This window comes from Perognathus longimembris, chromosome 11 (genome assembly GCF_023159225.1).
Source record: "Perognathus longimembris pacificus isolate PPM17 chromosome 11, ASM2315922v1, whole genome shotgun sequence".
Lineage (NCBI taxonomy): Eukaryota > Metazoa > Chordata > Mammalia > Rodentia > Heteromyidae > Perognathus > Perognathus longimembris.
The window spans coordinates 26,629,186-26,649,736 of NC_063171.1; the positions used below are offsets into that span (position 1 = coordinate 26,629,186).

Genomic DNA, 20,551 nt, shown 5'->3' on the forward strand with positions numbered 1-20,551 from the left:
TATTTCTATAGTGAAATACAAGTTTTGCTGTGTTACACATATGCTATTCAATGTTACTTCCTCCCATGGTGTCTGGATATTTCCAATCATAAGCTTTATGTTGTATTACTTTCAAATTCAGCTAAGGAAACTGTAAGATCTCCTTGTAAAATTCCTTTTCAATGTGATAAAAATGCTACCAAAATTGAGTCTACTTTTTTTATTACAGTCTTCAATCCAAAGTACAAGTTAACTTGCTCCAATTCAACTTTAAACAGTTTTCTATTCTTAGTGAAATTTAAACAAAAAGATGTTGGGATGGTTTTATCATATTTTTATAGTCATCATACTTTTCCAATGTGGTTCATGTCTCAGCTACCATGTGGCCTGGGTCTCATCCTATCTTCATTATGTTCTTATAATTTCCAAATATACTAATATCATTAAGACCACAAGCAGTCTCATTTCCAGCAGTATGACTTTTTGCTTGTTGGTCAATTTTCTTTTAATTATCATTTCTGTAAAATGTCACATAGATTCAATGCTGCTAGACAAGGAAGTAACACAATACATGTTGCTGTGTGTGAGCTGGGTAACAGATGTACTGTCACCAATCACCAACAGACTTGAAAGAAGCAACATGACTGGATGCTGATCATGTATTGATATTGTGACTAATGGACAAAAAACAAACAATAAAGTTAATAATACCATGACAAAAAATTGAACCTTAAATTCAGAGGAATGGTATTAACAAAGCCATGGTAACATAAATTCAGCAATCATTACTATGCCCAATAAGGATCGCCTATTATGTACACCAAAGTTCTAAATAAATATAGCCAAGATTTGTCTTCCTAGGGTGGAGGTCTATTCTCATTCTGACAAGCTATTTATTCCACACAAATCACCAATAGTCTAAAAAAAATAATGACTGTAGTGGTAGTTAAGTATCAATAGTGGTACTAGGTGGTACTTAGTACCACCAGTAATAATACAAGCTTAAGCATTATATCTGTGTCATTTATTGCAAATATATCACAATGATTAACTTACTTTAGCCTCTCAATAGCCTTTAAGAGGTAAGTTTAGTCATAATTTAAAAATTAGAAACTGAAGCTTAGAGAAGTTAAACAACTTGATTAATGTCAATGTAGAACCAGGACTCAATTCAAATCCAGATAAGAGGACTTCATATTTCTTGATCTTAACATTTTTACTCTCCTGTCTTCAGAGCCACCAGTAATGGAAAGGAGTCTTTCCATTCTGGTTTGTTCTTATCAGGAAGCTCACAGTTTCTGAAATTCACTGGTCACTTGGCCCTGTTGCTTTGGGCCTGTTGAAGCATAGTACATCATGGTAAGAATGTGGTGAATGAATCCTGTTTGTTCATGGCAGCCAGGAAGCAAAGAGATCTGGCTGACTTCTACTAGGCTCCACTTCTTAAAGGTTTCATTACCTCCCAAGAACATCACAGATTGGATGGAGACATATCCTTAACATATGAACTTTGGGGAGGACATTATCAAAACTATCACGTTCCCCAAAGATTTCCTAGAACAACAGGACAAATTACCACACTTACTAGTAAAATAATTATATTCAGGGTGTGCTTTGTGTGCGTGAGTGTACCACTCATAGGCCTTGAACTCAGGGTCTGGGTGCTGTCTCTAAGATTTTGTGCTCAAGCCTAATACTCTACCACTTGAACCACAGCTCCACTTTCAGCTTTTTGGGGTTAACTGAATATGAGTCTCATGGACTTTCCTTCCAGGAAACAGCAATCCTCAAATCTTAGCTTCCTGAGTAGCTACAGGTATGAACCAGTGAGACAAGGCTATATTTATAATGGTACTATTTCACCTAAAACTTACAGGAGTCAAATGGAAAGGCTTTATTTAAGGAAGAATGCAGATGTGCTGACTCAGTTCTTTATTTCTTATTAGATACCTAACTTTCTTGCCAAAGCAAATAAGATGCTTTAGTTTCCTGCAATCATTTAAGATAATCTACTCTCTTGCTTTAGTATGTAAAGTTCTGTGCATATAAAACTTGGAGTAGAATAACCATTTGGTAAAAATCACTAAGTAGTAGTTATTATTCTTGCTATTATGATAATAGATAAAAAATAATTTTTTAAAAAACATCTGGATTTGTTTAATTCATTTTGTATTTTGCAGAAAAATAACTATCTATGCAACTGGTTAATATCCTGAGACTAATAAATTAGATACTGTCACAGTTATGTCAATCAGGAAAGTGAATATCAAATAATTTGAACAAAGTAAGTTTACTACATAGCATTAACTGCAATGGAAGGATAACTATTAAGCAAAGTCTCCCAAGGAAGAGCACACATGGGAAGGGTGGTAGTAAAAATCTATTTTCTAAAGCTGGCATTCAGATGTCCCTATAGGTGGCATGACTATAACTGTGGAAATTTGCTGGAATGCCCCATAGAAGTTGAGGTGCAGGTAGGCAAGTTTGGCAGGCACTGTAAGCAAAGGAAATCAGGGCTCCCACAAACCAGCTCACTAACAAGACAGAAAGAAGCCTATAATACAATATCTGTGGTGGGAGGGCTGCAACTGAGACTCAGTGAGCCAGAACCAGAACCAGAACTGTGAGCTCGCAGAGGAACTGCATCACTGGAATACAGCATCACTGGATGGCCCCAGACTTTATGGCAAAAGCACAACAGAGCAAACTCTCTCCTTCCAGTAGTGTCCCTCCAGCTCCCTCTACTGTCACAACTGAATATTGCTTTGAAAGAAAAACATTCAAGTTCAGTCAAGAGTATAGGTAGACCTGTAGTATAGAAGAAATCATAGCTGATATATAGAATATTAAATACAGATTACATATGATATATATAATATTGTTGAAATATCTGTCTTTTGTAATTACTTAGCATCCAGGTTACAAACATAAATTTCTTAAACCAATGAACTATTATGATAGTATGCAAAGTGCTACTATTTATACAAAGATGCAATAAAAGCTCCAATAGGTTTGCAGATTATACCAATGTTGATTTCCAAAGTGTGATTAATGCACTTTAGTTATATAAGATGCTGCCAATAGGGAAAGCTTGAGGAAATGTATGTAGAACCTCTCGGTACAATTCCAAGTTGCAGTGAGTCTGTAACTATTTTAAACTAAAAATGCTTTTTAATGAGCTTCACATCCATTATTTAAATCATATTCATAAAAATCCATTACAGAAAATAATGTATGTCTTCATTGCTCAGATAAAAAAGAATGTCTCCAGGAAATGGAAACATGGGGGGTTTTTTGTTGTTATTGATAGTGGTGATGGAGGTGTTTATTTTGCTTTGAGGGATTTTTTTTTTTTTGGCCAGTCCTGGGCCTTGGACTCAGGGCCTGAGCACTGTCCCTGGCTTCTTCCCGCTCAAGGCTAGCACTCCGCCACTTGAGCCACAGCGCCGCTTCTGGCCGTTTTCTGTATATGTGGTGCTGGGGAATCGAACCTAGGGCCTCGTGTATCCGAGGCAGGCACTCTTGCCACTAGGCTATATCCCCAGCCCTGCTTTGAGGGATTTTTTAATTCATATCTTTTCTAGAAAGTTTTTTATTTTTATTGTCAAAGTGAGGTACAGAGGGGTTACAGTTAAATACATAAGATAGGGGGTACATTTCTTGTCAAACTTGTTACTTTTTCTCACATTTTTCTCCTACCTTCCCTCCTCTCCAATCCTCCCACCCTAATTGTACAGTTGGTTTACAACATATTCTCTGGTAAGTATTCCTATTGCATTTGGTTTGCCTTTTACTCTTTGTCTCACCACTTTGATATTTCCCCTTCCCTTCCCTAATTCAGATAAATGTATATACAATACCCAGGGTACCAAAATCAAATATTGTGACAACACAGGAAAGAAAAATAAAATAAAAGGCATAATTTCACATAGTATGTTGAAAATAACAATGATAACCCACTTATTTCCATAACTTGGAGTTCATTGCGCTTAGCATTATCTTATGTGGTCATATGTACATAGCTATTTGAGCTATTGTGATCATCTGCTAGGACTGTCCTAGACATATACTAATTATTTCTAATGAGGGAAACCATAGAGTCTATGTTTCTTTGGGTCTGGCTCACTTCACTTAGTATGATTTTTTTCTAAGTCTTTCCATTTCCTTATGAATGGGTTGGTTCCATATTTTAGCAATGGTAAAATGTGCTGCAATGAACATAGCTGTGCTGGTAGCTTTAGTATGGCCATGATTGTGATCCTTGGGGTAAATGGCCAAAAGTGGGACTGCTGAGTCATAGGAGAGCTCTATGATTAGCCTTTCGAGGAACCTCCAAACTTCCAGAGTGGTTGAACAAGTTTACATTACCACCAACAGTGTAGTAGGGTTCCCTTTTGGCCACATCCCTACCAGCATCTGTTGTTATTAGTTTTCTTGATAATGGTCATTTTACTGGGTGAGGTGTTTTTTTTTTTCTTTTGAGGGGGAAAGGGAGGCACAGAAAGGGAGGGTGGTGGGAATGAACAAATGCAATCATATTATTAGGTCTACACTATGTGAAAAAATGACCTATGTAAATTGTGGGGAGGGATGGAAGGGAAAAACTGGGGGAAAGCCAAGAAAAGAGTGACACTGCCAAAAAAAAAAAAATGTACTCATTACCTGGCTTATGAAATAGTAACCCCCTCCATACATCTTAATAATAACAAAATTGTTGGTTTCTTTTTTAAGAACTGTCTTTCTAGGAGCTGAAGGCATAATTCAAGTGGTAAAGCACCAGCAGGGTTAGAATTGTTCTCGGACAAGTTTTGGCCAAGTGTCCTGGTTTTGGTTAATTGCTCAGATGAAATGGTTAATCTCTCTCAAACTAACCAATTATACCAGATTGTGAACTTAAGTTCTAAACAATCAAAACAAAGTACAGCAATATGTTAAAGACAAAGCCTGGGTGTTCTGCCTGCCCAGCAAGCTTGTTTACTTGGCTTCTTGTCAGTAGCACACCATTCTGCAGAAGTAAACTTTACTATGCAAATTTTAAAAAGAGCTGGGCTAGAGGCATGGCTCAAATAGCAAAGTGCCAGCCAAGCAAGCCAACTAAACCAACATGAGCCTTAATACCAAACAAGGAGAAGAAACTGATACCCAGTGTTTTGTTGTTAACTATAAGATTTAACCACAACAATAGACTGTATCTGCATGAATGTTGTGTTAGAAGATTGTTTAAAAAAAAAAGTTGTGGAGTGTAACAGTAGAGAGCTAGTGATGAGGCTGGGAATATGGCCTAGTGGCAAGAGTGCTTGCCTTGTTTACATAAAGCCCTGGGTTCGATTCCCCAGCACCACATATATAGAAAATGGCCAGAAGTGGCGCTATGGCTCAAGTGGCAAAGTGCTAGCCTTGAGCAGAAAGAAGCCAGGGACAGTGCTCAGGCCCTGAGTCCAAGCTCCAGGACTGGCAAATAAAAAAAAAAAAAAAAAAAAGAGAGCTAGTGATCAGATGAAATCCAGAAATACTAGATATAGAGGAACTTACCCTAGTACAAGAGTTCTGTGGCTTGGCAGCCTAGTAGGTAAAGCTTCACTTTAGAAGGGCATTAAGTGAAGGAACAAGAGAAAATTCACCACATTCTAAACAGACAAGACTGGACATACTCTTCTCAGTGTATTCATATAGTGCTGTAACTGAAATGCACATTAAGGATGGCTACATTGACTGAGCTACTGCTCTGGGCATCAGAAACCCCACATTCTTCTAGATATAAGGCCAAAATATCTCTTTTAGTGGCTCAGTGGGTAGCTGCCTGATGAGAGGGATTAGTTTAAAGGGGAAGAACTCCAACACTAATCCACTTGAAAATTTTATACAGTGGAAAGAACATTCTGCAGTTAGAGGAAAGTAGAATACATTTCCAGTGCTATGTTAGGGAGGACCTTCCACACACCTGTCAGCATCAGAACTTGTGCTGCCATAGCTACGGGTGGAAAACACACACACACACACACACACACACACACACACAGCCCTGTGGCTTGTTTTTGTTGTTGTTGGGGTTTTTTGAGATTTTAACTCTGGATGACAAGACCATGTAATTTCTCCTATCAACTTAGATTTTCAGTGCGTGATCTGTGTGTAACTAGCTTATTTAACCAACTATATCATTTTAAATGAAAAAATTAAAATACAATGCAAAGACATAGTAATAGTGCTGAGATTTACAGTAAACAAGGTCAATACACGTTTTTGGTAAGGTTTAGAAGTACGCTACTTACCTTTCAATAGCTAGTTCTTTGTTAGAAAGTTGCTGCACTGTAATCACAACTTTCTTTTCTATTCCTTGCTTTAACTTGAAATAAAACTTATCTCTATCCTTAGGCACAGGACTGAAATATTAAAAAGAACAAGAATTACCAATACTGTAATACAATAAAACAATAACATGCTCCAAGATTCAAATAAAATGAAATACATAAACAACAGCACTCTTATGATATGCTGAACTCCATCTAACCACAAGTTACAAACTTTATACAAATTTTATAGTAAGCAATATAACTTCTATTTACTGTTAAGTTGGACTTATAAAAGCCTTATATTTTATTTCCTAAGATTAAAACAAAGATCTAAGACATGGCAGTTTTAGTTAACATTAAAGTTTAAATAATTTTAACAGTATATATTTAATTTTTTAAGACTGTCACATTTCTGATTTAGCTCTTTGTGTAATCATAAGCACTCAAAACAAAGTGAAACCCAAGGCAAATACAGTGAGAACAACTTACTTTCAGACACTTAAAATTTGAGATGACTAACACATAGAAATAAACAATGGATAAAGACACAGATCACAGAAAGGTAGTCAAAGTCTAGCCCAAGCCAAAAAAACTTCCTAAAATAAGTGTTATCTTATGAAGAAAAACATTGTGAGCAACTTATTTATCCAGACTCCAATTTCTCTATCTGTAAAAATAAAGATAAAATACGTTCACAGTGCCAGGTGCTGCTGGCTCGTGTATGTAATCCTATCTACTCAGGAGGCTGAGATCTGATGATCTCAATCAACCCCAGGCAGGAAAGTCTATACAACTCTTACTTCCAAATAACCCTCAAAAAGCCAGCTATAAAGCTGTGGTTCAAGTGGCAGAGCACTAGCCTTGAATGAAAACATTAAAGGACAGCATCCAAGTCTAAGTTCAAAATTCAAGCCCTAGTATCCACACCAAAAACAAAACCAAAAACTACCTAGATATTTTTGTTAAAATTAAAGACACAATTAAGGCACATAGATGACCACTGAAAAGTATGTATTTCCTATTCACTGTTTCTGAACTAGAGAAAAAAATACATTTCTTTATTTTTGAGTTAATGTTTATTTGTAGTATGAGGGAGATTCATTGTGATATTTCCATACATACACAAGGGGTAAATTCCTCCCACCATATTCCTATTCTATTTCTTTCCCTCTCCCTCTTTTAAAAAGTGTTTGGTGGGTTCCATTATGCTTCTTTCACTGATCTCCTCCTAGATAGTCCTCCTTTTACATTCATGTCCCATTAGCATTACTAACATCATCATCATCATCATCATCATCATCATCATCATCATCATCTTAACTCTATACTCCACAAATGAAAAAGACTTTGAAAATTTGACTTTAAGTTTGACTTGCCTCATTGAACTAAAGAAAAACACTTTAAACAGATATTTTTGGTGCCAGAACTTCGGCTGAAACTCAAGCCATAAATATTGTACTTTAGCTTTTCACTCAAGGCTGGTGCTCTACCACTTGAGCCACAACTCCATTTCCAGCTTTCTACTGGTCAATTGGAAATAAGAGGATCACAGACTTTCCTTCCCAGGCTGGCTTTAAACTGCAATCCTGATCTCTCAGACTCCTGAGTACCTAGGATTCTAGGCATGAATGACCAGTGCCTAGCCTAAAAAATTATTCTAATTAAGAATTGGAAGTATGGGTCAAGTGTCAAGCAAGTTTAAGGCCCTGAGTTCAAATCCTACCAAAACCAAAAAAAGGTGAAAAAAAGAATATATTAATGGAAATAAATCAAGAGAAATTTATTAATTCATATAGTGTTTAGATAATATTTATAAAAGTACAAAAAATTCTGTTAGAAATAAAGAGGACAAAAATGTTAAGTGATACTCTATGGCTGGAAAATTAGTTTTTATTATATTTTTATCATTTTACTTAATATTATATAATACCAGTGTGTCTTAATCACTAAGAGAACAATTTAAATATCTGAAAATCATAACAGTGTAACAATCAATCACCAGCCAAACATTTATTTACATTTAAAGCTTTATGTCAAAACTTCTAGAAACTGTGTTAGTCATATTATATTTTAGCCACAATGTTCTTTTCAAATAACCTCACCTAAAATTTCCTTTTCCATCATCTTCTTTTACCTCCAAAGAGACACTGAAGGTAAATACATCACTGTCAGGAGTTGGAATTACTGAGTCTTTAACATCAGACACTTGTCTAGAAGAACGTTTGAAGGCTGTAGAGAAACTATATAAAATTCTGCTTACCTAAAAGAATAAAAGTAGGAATATTATTAGACTTAGATTTTAACTGCATTGATATCCTTCTCTCTTAATTTGAGTCTATAACTTTCACTCAAGTACATATAGTATAACCATTTCTTGGTTGTTGAACTATTACATAATAAAATGTTTATCTCTTACGCATTAAAGAAGAGTAGGCATACAACTGTGTATGATAAATGTAGACCACACTAACACTATATGATACCAAAAAATTATAGGTAGTGTGAACTCCAAGAAGGAATGTAATGCTAGAAGTATTCCTCAAAAAGTACATCAGGGCTGGGAATATGGCCTAGTGGTAAAGTGCTTGCCTAATATACATGAAGCTCTGGGTTCAATTCCTCAGCACCACATATATAGTAAAAGCCGGAAGTAGAGATGTGGCTCAAGTGGTAGAGTACTATCCTTGAGCAAAAAAAGCCAGGGACCAAGCTCAGACCATGAGTCCAAGTCCCAGGACTGGCAAAAAACAAAACAAAACAAAAAAAGTAAATCAATTTTATATAATCTTTTACTTTGGGAAATTAAAATAGGACATCATTTCAAAATGATGTTCAAGTATGATGTTTGTCTTCAAACACACAGTGCTAGTACAAAAGTAGACAACATTAGAATAAACACTAGAATTCATACAGAAGAGAACATTTAGGAGCTACATGTATGATCTGGGCATTCTCAAAGTAAAGGAAAATAAGTGTGCTGAGGTCCAGTCCAGAGAGACAATAACCATGATTGAACTCTCCTATTACAAAAATGCATGAGACAGTAAGAGTGCTGGTGGCTCACACCTATAATCCTAGCCACAAAGGAGACTGAGACTTGAGGATCATGGTTCAAAGCCAGCCTATGCAGAAAAGTCCATGAGACTCTTATCTTCAATAATCTACTCAGAAAAAGCCAGAGTGGTTCTGTGGCTCAAGTGGTAGCATGCTAGCCTTGAGCAGAAAGAAGCTCAGGTACAGTATCCAGGCCCTGAATTCAAGCCCTAGGACCAGCAAAAAAAAAAAAAAAAAAAAAAAAAAAAAAATGCATGAGAGGCATGACTAGGAAAACAATACTATCAGTACCAAAGGGGATCACAGATTAATACATGAATACACAAATTTTTCTTTGACAAGAGTCTCAGCTGGTAGCTAATAAAAAATATTTCCTTGAAATAAACTGCTTAGATTTAGAATATAATTTTATTTATATAATATAAATTTTCAGGAAAAATTTAGGGTTCTCTAGAGTAAAACATTTTAGTCATAGTAATTTCTTCCTACTATAGATAGCCAGGATCTCTTTGGTTCCAGATACTGAACGGATTCTTCTTCTGTTAGGGAGTTTACATGTTATTTACTGCTATCAGCTGATAGTGCACAGACTTTTAGTTTACAAATTTCATTTCTATAACATTACTCCATTTGATTTTCCATAATAACCTATAAAGTTGGCCTAAGCAATATTTGGAATACATTTTGAAAAAGAGTAAAGTGGAGATAAATCTAAACCTCTCAATTGAAGGCTTTTTAAAGAGCTGCTCTAGGGCTGAGGATATGGCCTAGTGGCAAGAGTACTTGCCTGTAAGCCCTGGGCTCGATTCCCCAGCACCACATATACAGAAAATGGCCAGAAGTGGCGCTGTGGCTCAAGTGGTAGAGTGCTAGCCTTGAGCAAAAAGAAGACAGGGACAGTGCGCAGGCCCTGAGTCCAAGGCCCAGGACTGGCCAAAAAAAAAAAAAAGAGCTGCTCTACAAGGTTATTCAGTTTCCTACTATCAATGAATCCCTCCTGTGGAGTTGTTGAAACTCAAGCACAATGAAGGTATGTATACATTCATGCCTAGGCTATATATGTGTTCATATTTTTTAAGCATGTTCATATTGAGGAACTCTAGCTTTACTAGGAAAGATAACAACATAAAAAGTTATCTTTCAGATATACTTCTTTCAATTCTGGCATTTAAACATGATAAAGATTAATTAATTTAAGTTCACAAAAAAAGTCATACTAGGCTTAAAAATATACTGTTACAGGGTGCTGGTGGCACACCTATAATCCTACCTACTCAGGAGGCTGGGATTTGAGGATCCTGGTTTTAAGCCAGCCAGGGCAGGAAAGTCTATGAGACTCTTATCTCCTATTAACCACCAAAAAGCGGAAAATGGAGCTGTGGTTCAAGTGGTAGAACACCAGCCTTGAGTGAAAAAGCTAAGGGAAAATAAGTAGGGCCTAAGTTCAAGCTCCAGTAACAGCACCAAAACTGTAACAATAGAATACTGCAATGAGGCTGGGAATATGGCTGAGTGGTAGAGTGCTTACCTAGCATGCATGAAGCCCTGGGTTCAATTCCTCACTACCACATACATAAAACACCAGAAGTAGCACTGTGGCTTAAGTGGCGAGTGCTAGAGCACTTAAAAGCTCAGGGATAGTGCCCAGGCCCTGAGTTCAAGCCCCAGGACTGGCAAAAAAAAATTATATATATATGTATATATATACACACACATACATACATACACACATATACATATACATATATATGGCAATGAATGGGTCTTAAGATAAAAAATGAGGCTAACGTCTACATCTTCCCATTGAGTACTCATAAACAAGATTTTAGCTAATCTTCAATTTCTCTTTTTAATTCCCTCAGTTCTACAGGGGTAGATACTGAGCTACAGAATAAAAACAAATTCTAATTTTAGTAATAAACATATATGACAATAACACGGTTTGAAGAAATTCAAGCATTTTTCATCAATGCTGTAGTGACACAAAAGTACTAAAAGATTCTCACAATGAATGGTGAAACAATCAATTTTATAGGTACTGGATCAATCAGGTACTGGATCAATCTAGTGGCTACTAGAATATAGAAATGGAACTTACATTCCATATAAATATATACAGAATTTACATTCCAAATATCAATGTTTGCACACACACATATATATACACATACATACATATGACTCATACACTTCCCCTAAAGTGGAAATTCAAACTTGTGAGCTTGAAGAACAAAGACTCCAAATCTATTGGCCCAGTCAAGACTTAAATAATGAAGTTAATGGTGAAGCAAAAGGGTAAAACAAAGATTCTATTTCAATATTTCATATAGGAAAGTACAAGATTTCTCTGAATACTGAATATTAACAAATCTTTCACTTTTGAATTCAAAATATAGTTGAATGTATTTATTAATCTAGGAACACAATGTTTGGTAATTTTCAGGAAAATAAAACCACCTTGAATAGTAGAATTTGTGGGTCTGGGGATACAGCTCAGTGGCAGAGTGCTTTCCTAGCATGCAAGAGGCCCTAGCACCACCAAAGATAGGGGGAGTAGAATCTATTCAAGTGTTGTTGTTTTTTTGTTTTTTTTTTTTTTTTTGGCCAGTCCTGGGCCTTGGACTCAGGGCCTGAGCACTGTCCCTGGCTTCTTCCCGCTCAAGGCTAGCACTCTGCCACTTGAGCCACAGCGCCGCTTCTGGCCGTTTTCTGTATATGTGGTGCTGGGGAATCGAACCTAGGGCCTCGTGTATCCGAGGCAGGCACTCTTGCCACTAGGCTATATCCCCAGCCCTATTCAAGTGTTTTATGTTACTATTTTTGTCTTATTCATACATTCTGATGTGAACATTTTCCTGTATATACACACAATGAAAAATAAGTAATCCTCAATCTTCCATAGCCATCTATCTATTAAGAGATAAGCCTAAACTAGACAGCATTTCCAATGACAAATTAATACTTTCTTAAATTAACTGATTACTAGTTTTTCTTTTTCACATTTTGAACAATTTTATATAAATGTTCCTATCAGTCTAATTTAAGTTCCTACCTTAGTAGTGGCACCATATTATATCACAACATATATAAAAATATAACAACATTTTACCATGTTACATTATAATTTTACAAAATAAATAAAAACAAAAAAGCAGCAAAGGATTGATACTAATATGCTTTTAAATCATACATAAAGTAAAGTTTTTGAGTACCTTCTCTGTACAAAGTTTTATTTAGGTGCTAGAGATTACAGAAGAGAATGTGGAACCTTTATTCAACAAATATAACCTGAATGTGTAGGGAGTAGGTAAGAAAGAATCATTAGTAAAGTCAAAAGCAGAAATATTTTCCATAAACAAAATAGTTATTACATAAGTGTAGTGATTTAAGTGTTAGGACAAAAACAGAATCAAAGAACATGCTATAAATATGCCACTGAATATTTCATCTTAAAAATAATAAATAAGAATTAGTACAGGTTTAGGCAAGCCATAGCAGAGCATCACAAGGCCCAATAGCTATACCCTTAGAAACACATAAGATGATGCTAAGTGAAATGAACTCCATGTTATGGAAACAAGTGATATATCACAGTTGTAACTACTTTCAACGTCCTATGTGTATGTGTAGTTTCAATTATTGATGATGTTTTGTATCACCTTCCTATGTTTGTACCTACACTATCTCTGTAATCTTATCTGGGTATATTGGAAACCGTGTTTACTGGTATTGGAAGTAGGAAATTCAAAGGGAATACCAAATTCGAGAGACACAGGGTAAAAAAAGAGAAATAACTACAAAAGCAATACTTGCAAAACTGTTTGGTGTAAGTGAACTGAACACCTGGGGGGGGAGGGAAAGGGGGGGAGGGAGGGGGGCATGAGGGACAAGGCAACAAACAGTACAAGAAATGTATCCAATGCCCAACGTATGATACTGTAACCTCTCTGTACGTCAGTTTGATAATAAAAATTTGAGAAAAGAAAAAAAAATAATAATAATAATAAATAAGGATCTACTTTTAGTCATCTGGCCATGTCCTACTTCCTACCCACAAATAAAAAATAAAATAATTATATAGTCAACTTCCTTATTTTCCTGTATAAGTGAATGAATACCTTGACATAGTTTGGTATAAATTAATAGAGTCAAATAGAGTCAAACCATATCTACTCTTATTCCCCATCTCATTTCCTAACCCTTTCAATTTCTTTGTATAAGAAATAATAGCAAAGGTGGGCCCCAATGGCTCATGCTGGTAATCCTAGCTACTCAGAAGGCCGAGATCTGAGGATCATAGCTCAAAACCAGGTCAAAGTAAGGCCTGATAAGTGTGAACCACTTATCTTCAATTACCTACCAAAGTGGAGCTGTGGCTCAAGATGTAGAGTGTTAGCCTGGAGCACAAAAGATCAGAGACAGCGCACAGGCCCTGAGTTCAAGGCCCAGGACCAGCATAGAAGAAGAAGACGAAGACGAAGACAAAGACAAAGAAGAAGACTGAGATAGAGATGGAGAAGGAGAAGGAAGAAGGAAGGAAGAGGAGGGTAGAGGGAGGAGGAGGAGATAGAGGAGGCAGAGGAGGCATACACAGCAAGCTTACAACAACAGAAAGGCACACCAAAAAAGTAAATAACAAATTCTAAAATGATGTCAAAGCTTCAGAAATTTCTTTTTCAAAGTCTGTTTTTGATGTTGAACCAGAGTAGTATTATTGGAAAAAAATAATAAATCAGCCTGCACCCTTCTCTTTCTGAGAACAATTTCCAACAGTATATTGCAGTTCACAACAGCCATCCAGCTACATTTAATACAGACAATATCTAGCAAGTTGCTATTTCCACCAAAAAGGTCAAAAATCATCTTAAATTCTATAGTATAATAGGTTAGAATGACAGTACAAGAAATGGTAAGGGGCTGGGGATATGGCCTAGTGGCAAGAGTGCCTGCCTCATATACATGAGGCCCTGGGTTCGATTCCCCAGCACCACATATACAGAAAATGGCCAGAAGTGGCGCTGTGGCTCAAGTGGCAGAGTGCTAGCCTTGAGCAAAAAGAAGCCAGGGACAGTGCTCAGGCCCAGATTCCAAGCCCCAGGACTGGCCAAAAAAAAAAAAGAAATGGTAAGGGAAATTTTAGAAACATTGACTATCCATGTCTATGATTCTTGAAACAAACTGGATAATCAACTACACAAAGAAAACTTGGAATACATACTATGTCAAACACTCCAAAATATGTCATATTAAAACACATACAGGCAAAAAAAATCTAAACTCAGCACTTTCTTTGCAGAAGCAAAGGTTTATTAACAGTAATAATACAGTACAGTTCTTTCCCCAGAAAACAGAACCTACAGGAATACTAATAAACACAAAACTGTGTATCTTGCTGCATTTGCTGCTGTTGTTTGTGAAAAGGTGGGGATAAATATCTGAAAGAAGAATATACCAAAATCTTAATTGTAATACAAGTTCAATCACCTTTTACTTTCTTCTTTTATTTCAGTATCTTCAAAATTCTCAACTATGTCACATGGTGAAAGTTCAAATAATGTGATTAAATAGCAAAGGTATTTACTTAAAATAAACAGTGCCAGCCAGCTTTTCCATGATAAATCCTCTCTATTAACATTGATTTCAGATCACCTTCTCTTTCAGAAACACCATATTATCAAGAAAATGTCATAGAAGAAATAGATGTGGAAAAAAATCATTCTAAGAAACCAGGTATGTGCTAGTCAGATACAATGGTACATGCTTATAATGCCAGCTACTCATGAGTAGGTAGGAAGATCTTAAGTTCAAGGTCAGCCTGATCAAAAATTGGCAAATCTCTTTCTTTTCTTTTCATGTCAGAGTTTGGGGGCTGAACACTGGGCCTGAGTGCTGTCCCTGTGCTCAAGGCTAGCACCATACGACCTGTGAGTGACAGCTCACTTCCAACTTTTTGGTAGTTAATTGGAGGTAAGAGTCTCACTCTCACCACCTTGATTCAAACAGCAATCCTCAGATCTCAGCCTCCTGAGTAGTTAGGATGAAAGGCATGAGCCACCAGCACCTATGTATAAGGCTCTATCTTTTAAAAAAAAAAATTATCCAGGTGCTGGTGGCACTTGCCTATAATCCTAGCTACTCAACAAAGAGAACTCAGGTTCGAAGCCAGCCCAGACAGAAAAGTCCAGTAGACTCTTATCTCCAATTAACCACCAAAGAGCCAAAAGTGGATCTGTGGATCAAGTGGTAAAGCACTAGCCCTGACAAAAAGAAGCTCAGGGACAGTGGTGAGGCTCTGAGTTCCAGGACTTGCATTTAAAAAAAAAAAAAAGGACTAGAAATTTGCCTTGCACCTGCATGCTAGGACTAGCACTTGTTTGCCCAATGTATGTGACACCTGTGTTTAATCCTCAATTATTAAAGAAAGAAGAAAGGAATGAAAGAAGAAAAGAGGAAAGGAGGGAGGGAAGTGGCATGTGCTAAAACTCTTTCAAATACATTACTCATTGGATAGAGATAAAATAAACCTTTTAAAATCTTATAAAAATTGGCTTCAAGAAAATACTAACAGGGTGCTAGGAATATGGCTTAGTGGTAGAGTGCTCATCTTGCATTCATGAAGCCTAAGGTTCGATTCCTCAGCACCACATAAACAGAAAAAGCCGAAAGTGGCGTTTTGGCTTAATTGGTAGAGTGCTAGCCTTGAGCAAAAAGAAGCCGGGGACAGTGCTCAGGCCCTGAGTCCAAGCCCCAGGACTGGCAAAAAAAAAAAAAAAAAAGAAAGAAAATACTAACAGAGGCCAGGAGTTTGGCCTAGTGATAGAGTGCTAGCCTTGAGTAGAAAGAGCTTAAGGACAGTGCTCAGGCTCTGAGTTCAAGCCCTAGGACTGGCAAAAGAAAGAAAGAGAGAAAGAGAAAGGAGAGACAGAAAGGGGGGAGGGGGAGGGAGGGAGGGAGGGAGGGAGGGAGGGAGGGGAGAGAACAAACAAGCTAACTTCCTATTTACCTTCTAAAATAAGGTATTTAGCTTAAAAACTCACTTCAATAAATATCATTTGAAAAATATTTTCACACGTAGAAAGTAAGACTTTCTTTTATATAATAGCACATTGGCAAGCCAAAAAAAAAAAAAAAAAGGTTCAGTTAATAATTAAGATCTTGGGTTGGGAATATGGCCTAGTGGCAAGAGTGTTTGCCTCATACACATGGAGCCCTGGGTTCGATTCCCCAGCCCCACAGAGGTGGCTCTCTGGTTCAAGTGGCAGAGTGCTAGCCTTGAGCAAAAAGAAGCCAGGGACAGTGCCCAGGCCCTGAGTCCAAGGCCCAGGACTGGCAAAAAAAAAAAAAAAAAAACTTATGGGGGAGAGGGATAGGGGGAGGGGGAGGGAGGAATGAGGGAGGAGGTAACAAACAGTACAGAAATGTATCCAATGCCTAACATATGAAACTGTAACCTCTCTGTACATCACTTTGACAATAAATAAGAAAAAAATAATTTAAAAAAATTTTAAAGCAATTTCACTATAAAATGACTCATACCAGAGTGTCACTGGGTAGGCAGCTATTTTGTACACCACATTTGTAATAACATTGTTTGCTCTTAGAAGGCGAAATAAAACAACTTTTGGAAAATAAAATTTTTTTTAAAAAAAGAAGAAGAAGATCGTAGCTAGCAACTCAGGAGGCTAAGATTTGAGGATCTCTATTCAAAGCCAGACCAAACAGGAAAGTCTATGAGACTCTTATCTCCAATTAACCAGCAAAAAGACTTGAGCTGTGGCTCATAGAGTACTAGCCGTTGAAAAAAGAAGCTCAATGAGAGCACCCAAGTCCCAAGTTCAAGGCCCGGATTGGCACAAAAAAAATAGATCTTAGTGGTGGAGATGTGGGCTACTTGGAGCTACAAGGAAGCTCTGAGTTCAAACTCACTACCAGTTCTTCCTCACACACACCAAAAAAAAATGTTCAGCTAGGAGCTGATGGCTTAATCCTCTAATCTCAGCTAGTCAAGAGAGGCTGAGACCTGAATGATCATTGGTTAAAGCCAGCTTGGGCAGAAAATACCTCGATTCTACTGCCAATTACGCAGCAAAAAGGAAGGCTGAACACATAGCTTAAGAAGTAAAGCACCAGCTATGTTCAAGCAAGCTGATCAAGAGTGGAGAGCCTGGGGCTGGGGATATGGCCTAGTGGCAAGAGTGCCTGCCTCGTATACATGAGGCCCTGGGTTCGATTCTCCAGCACCACATATGCAGAAAATGGCCAGAAGTGGCGCTGTGGCTCAAGTGGCAGAGTGCTAGCCTTGAGCAAGAAGAAGCCAGGGACAGTGCTCAGTCCCTGAGTCCAAGCCCCAGGACTGGCTAAAAAAAAAAAAAGAGTGGAGAGCCTGAGCGCAAGCCCCAGTACTCAGTCACACACATGCGCACATACACACACAAGATCTTGTCAGGAATGATGGCACATGCTACCTTGACCTCAGGATGCTGAGGCAGAATGATCTAAGTTTAAGGCTACATACCAAGAAGTAAAACCACCAACATTTATCATCAAATACTTCAAAATGACTAACACCAGAGGGAGAAAATAACAAGCTTGTAAAATACAACACTGAGGTTTCCTTGTATTAATAATTACTTTTAAAAACATCAAGATCTTGGAAGTAATGTTGTATTAGCTTATAGAAAGGAAATCATAAAATCAACTAAGCCTCTTTAAAAATATGTTTTCAAAATTTGTGTAATACATCTGTAAATATATAACAAGCAGAGTTTCATCTTTGGCATCTTTTTCCCCACTGATTCTGATTTGTTTTGTCTACAGTACTTCAGCAGAAGCCTGCCACATCACTCTTCCTACGAAGATCACTGACATTAAGATTTACTTCTGGTTGGATAGTCCAACTCTTGTCACACATTAAAGAGACCCAGTCCAACAAGGTCCTGTAGAGCAATAACCAAAGTAATGAATCAAATGTGTCCTGACCCTACAATGGGAAGCCTTAATCCTTGTATCACAAGTGTCCATGAGAGCCATCACCCTCAATGGGCCTCCCTTCTACAGTAGTTGGTGCCTTCTGCTTGAAGGGTTTTATAGTGAAATAGGAGTATCACAGTGATAGTAGCAGTAGTAGCAGTAATGTTGTTACTCCAACTGAGAAAGAGTCTTCTTGCCTATACGGGAAAAATTCTTCAGATATCATCCAGAGATTCTGTTAAAAAAAGAAAAAGAAAAAAAGAGGAAAACAATAAAATTAGTGGTATTTCTACATAGTATGTTCCTCAGTGATAAGAATGTCTATCATTTAGTTCCTTAACTATCAGTGCCAGTTGCTGTGCTTCAAATACTAAGGACTATAACTATTTACTACAAGAAAGGAAACCTCTGGAAATCAGATAAACAGATAACCAGTAAATGTAACTAAAAAACTTCAGATTAATTACAAGTATAATTATTTTTTGAATGAAGCAAGAAGAAAGTTGACAGCTCTGTAAAAGGCTCATGTAAACCACAAATGTAGCTGGAATGTAAAATATATAGCTGATAAAGACATTTATAAAATATAAGTATAAAACAAAAATAGACATTTGTTCTTTAAAATAACTAAGCAACAAGAAAGTTGTTTCTGAAAATACATAGCTCTTTAGCATTGAAGACTTCAGTTTGAAACCTAGTTCAATTATCCATTCTCTTAGCCTCAGGATAATCTAAAGGTAACCATATAATTTATCACTCAAATCAGAAAAAAACAAATTTGAAAATAACTAGAAAGGTACTGGTAATATAGCTGGGCAACAGGCATAAAGTGGGACTGTGTTATACAAAGAGAAACATAAGGTCACTTTCATAAAGAGTTATTACTTGTGCCATGGGATGTGTGACTATCAGGCAAATGTTTAATCCAATGTCCAGTGTAAACTCTATACTAATACTGTGTTACTCTTCATTTAGAAATGATGTCTACTAGTAGTGTAATGGCCACCATCATGAGTTTCTTCTTCAATATATCTCCCCAACAGTGCCCCACAGTGGAATACTTTCAAATATGTATTCGAAAAAATTAATACATGGAAACCTCTTCCTCACAACCTGGAATGTACCAAATATGGTCTCCAGAAATATAATTAATACTATTTCATACTATATCCAAAATGCCCAGGCCAAGAATTTCTAAATTTATTCTACTGTTTACTCAGGGCTAAAGCAACAAGAAGATTCTATGATCCCAAAAAGAAAATTTCATACCGTTACATTTATGGAAAATGCTTGTAGCAAGGTCCCTTTTGATTTCATTCTAGAGCAGTTTCTCTCCAAGCAGCAGTTTCTTCGGTTCTTCAAAGTTCATTTCCTCGCTATTGGGCTCCAATAGTCCAGTAACCATACAAGTGTGTTAAATGATGGCTGCCAACATGAAATGCCAGGACTCTACCATCTGCTTCCCCACCTCTGTAGCGGAGTTTGCAAGGATCAGAAATAGCCCCCCTCATTCATAAACACACACATACTTCTTTCAACATACTTAGATTCATTCCTACTATGTACCAGGCACAACAGCAGCACACTTAATATTTATTGTCCTATCTATCACACTTTTTTTTAACAACTCAGTATATACAAAGAAATGTATGTTTAGATTAAAGTCTTCCTTTAAAAAAAAAAAAGACTTGGAACTTTTCACACAAACAAGAATCCTGGCATAGAATTTCTATGGTTACAATTTAAATTGCATGCCTATAGATGTTCACTTTAGCATTAAACAAACTAGACACCAGGAGCATACCCTACCTGTAATATCATTTTAATGCATAGACATATCAGACTTAGCATTCTATATTCAGATCTGTGCCATTACAAATACTAAACTTGTCTTTAGAAACACTTTACAGGTTTATTTAATGTATTCACATAACAGGAAAATGAATAGTTCAAGATTACTCTACTTCATCTCCACACAAAATTCCTACACAGTACTATACTTACTGCTTCTTTAATTTCACAGGAAAAAATATGGATCTGAAATTCTTCTGAACCATGGGAACTCTCTGTAAATGCAAAGCAATTGCTCTCCATTGTTCCATCATGTCCACGTGCACAGAATAACACCTTGTAGATTGGAAAAGATGCTATCTCCAAACTGTTTGATTGGTTTATAATTCTGAAGAACAGTGGTAAAAAAAATTGGTAAAATATTATCAAACACAAATAGCTTTACTATGCCAATATATGACATATAA

The 20,551-nt window shown here is 36.8% G+C and overlaps 1 protein-coding gene across 3 annotated transcripts in view; it reads right to left on the reverse strand.

The window, feature by feature from the left end:
• Rabgap1l (RAB GTPase activating protein 1 like) overlaps positions 1–20,551 on the reverse strand; it is a 526,658-nt gene that overhangs the window by 458,216 nt on the left and 47,891 nt on the right. For all 3 annotated transcript variants that reach the window (XM_048356662.1, XM_048356663.1, XM_048356664.1), the window contains exons 5-7: positions 20,298–20,472; positions 8,372–8,529; positions 6,249–6,359 (exon numbers count right to left, since the gene is read on the reverse strand). In XM_048356662.1, the coding sequence (XP_048212619.1) occupies positions 6,249–6,359; positions 8,372–8,529; positions 20,298–20,472 (444 nt within the window). The remainder of the gene's footprint in view (positions 1–6,248; positions 6,360–8,371; positions 8,530–20,297; positions 20,473–20,551) is intronic.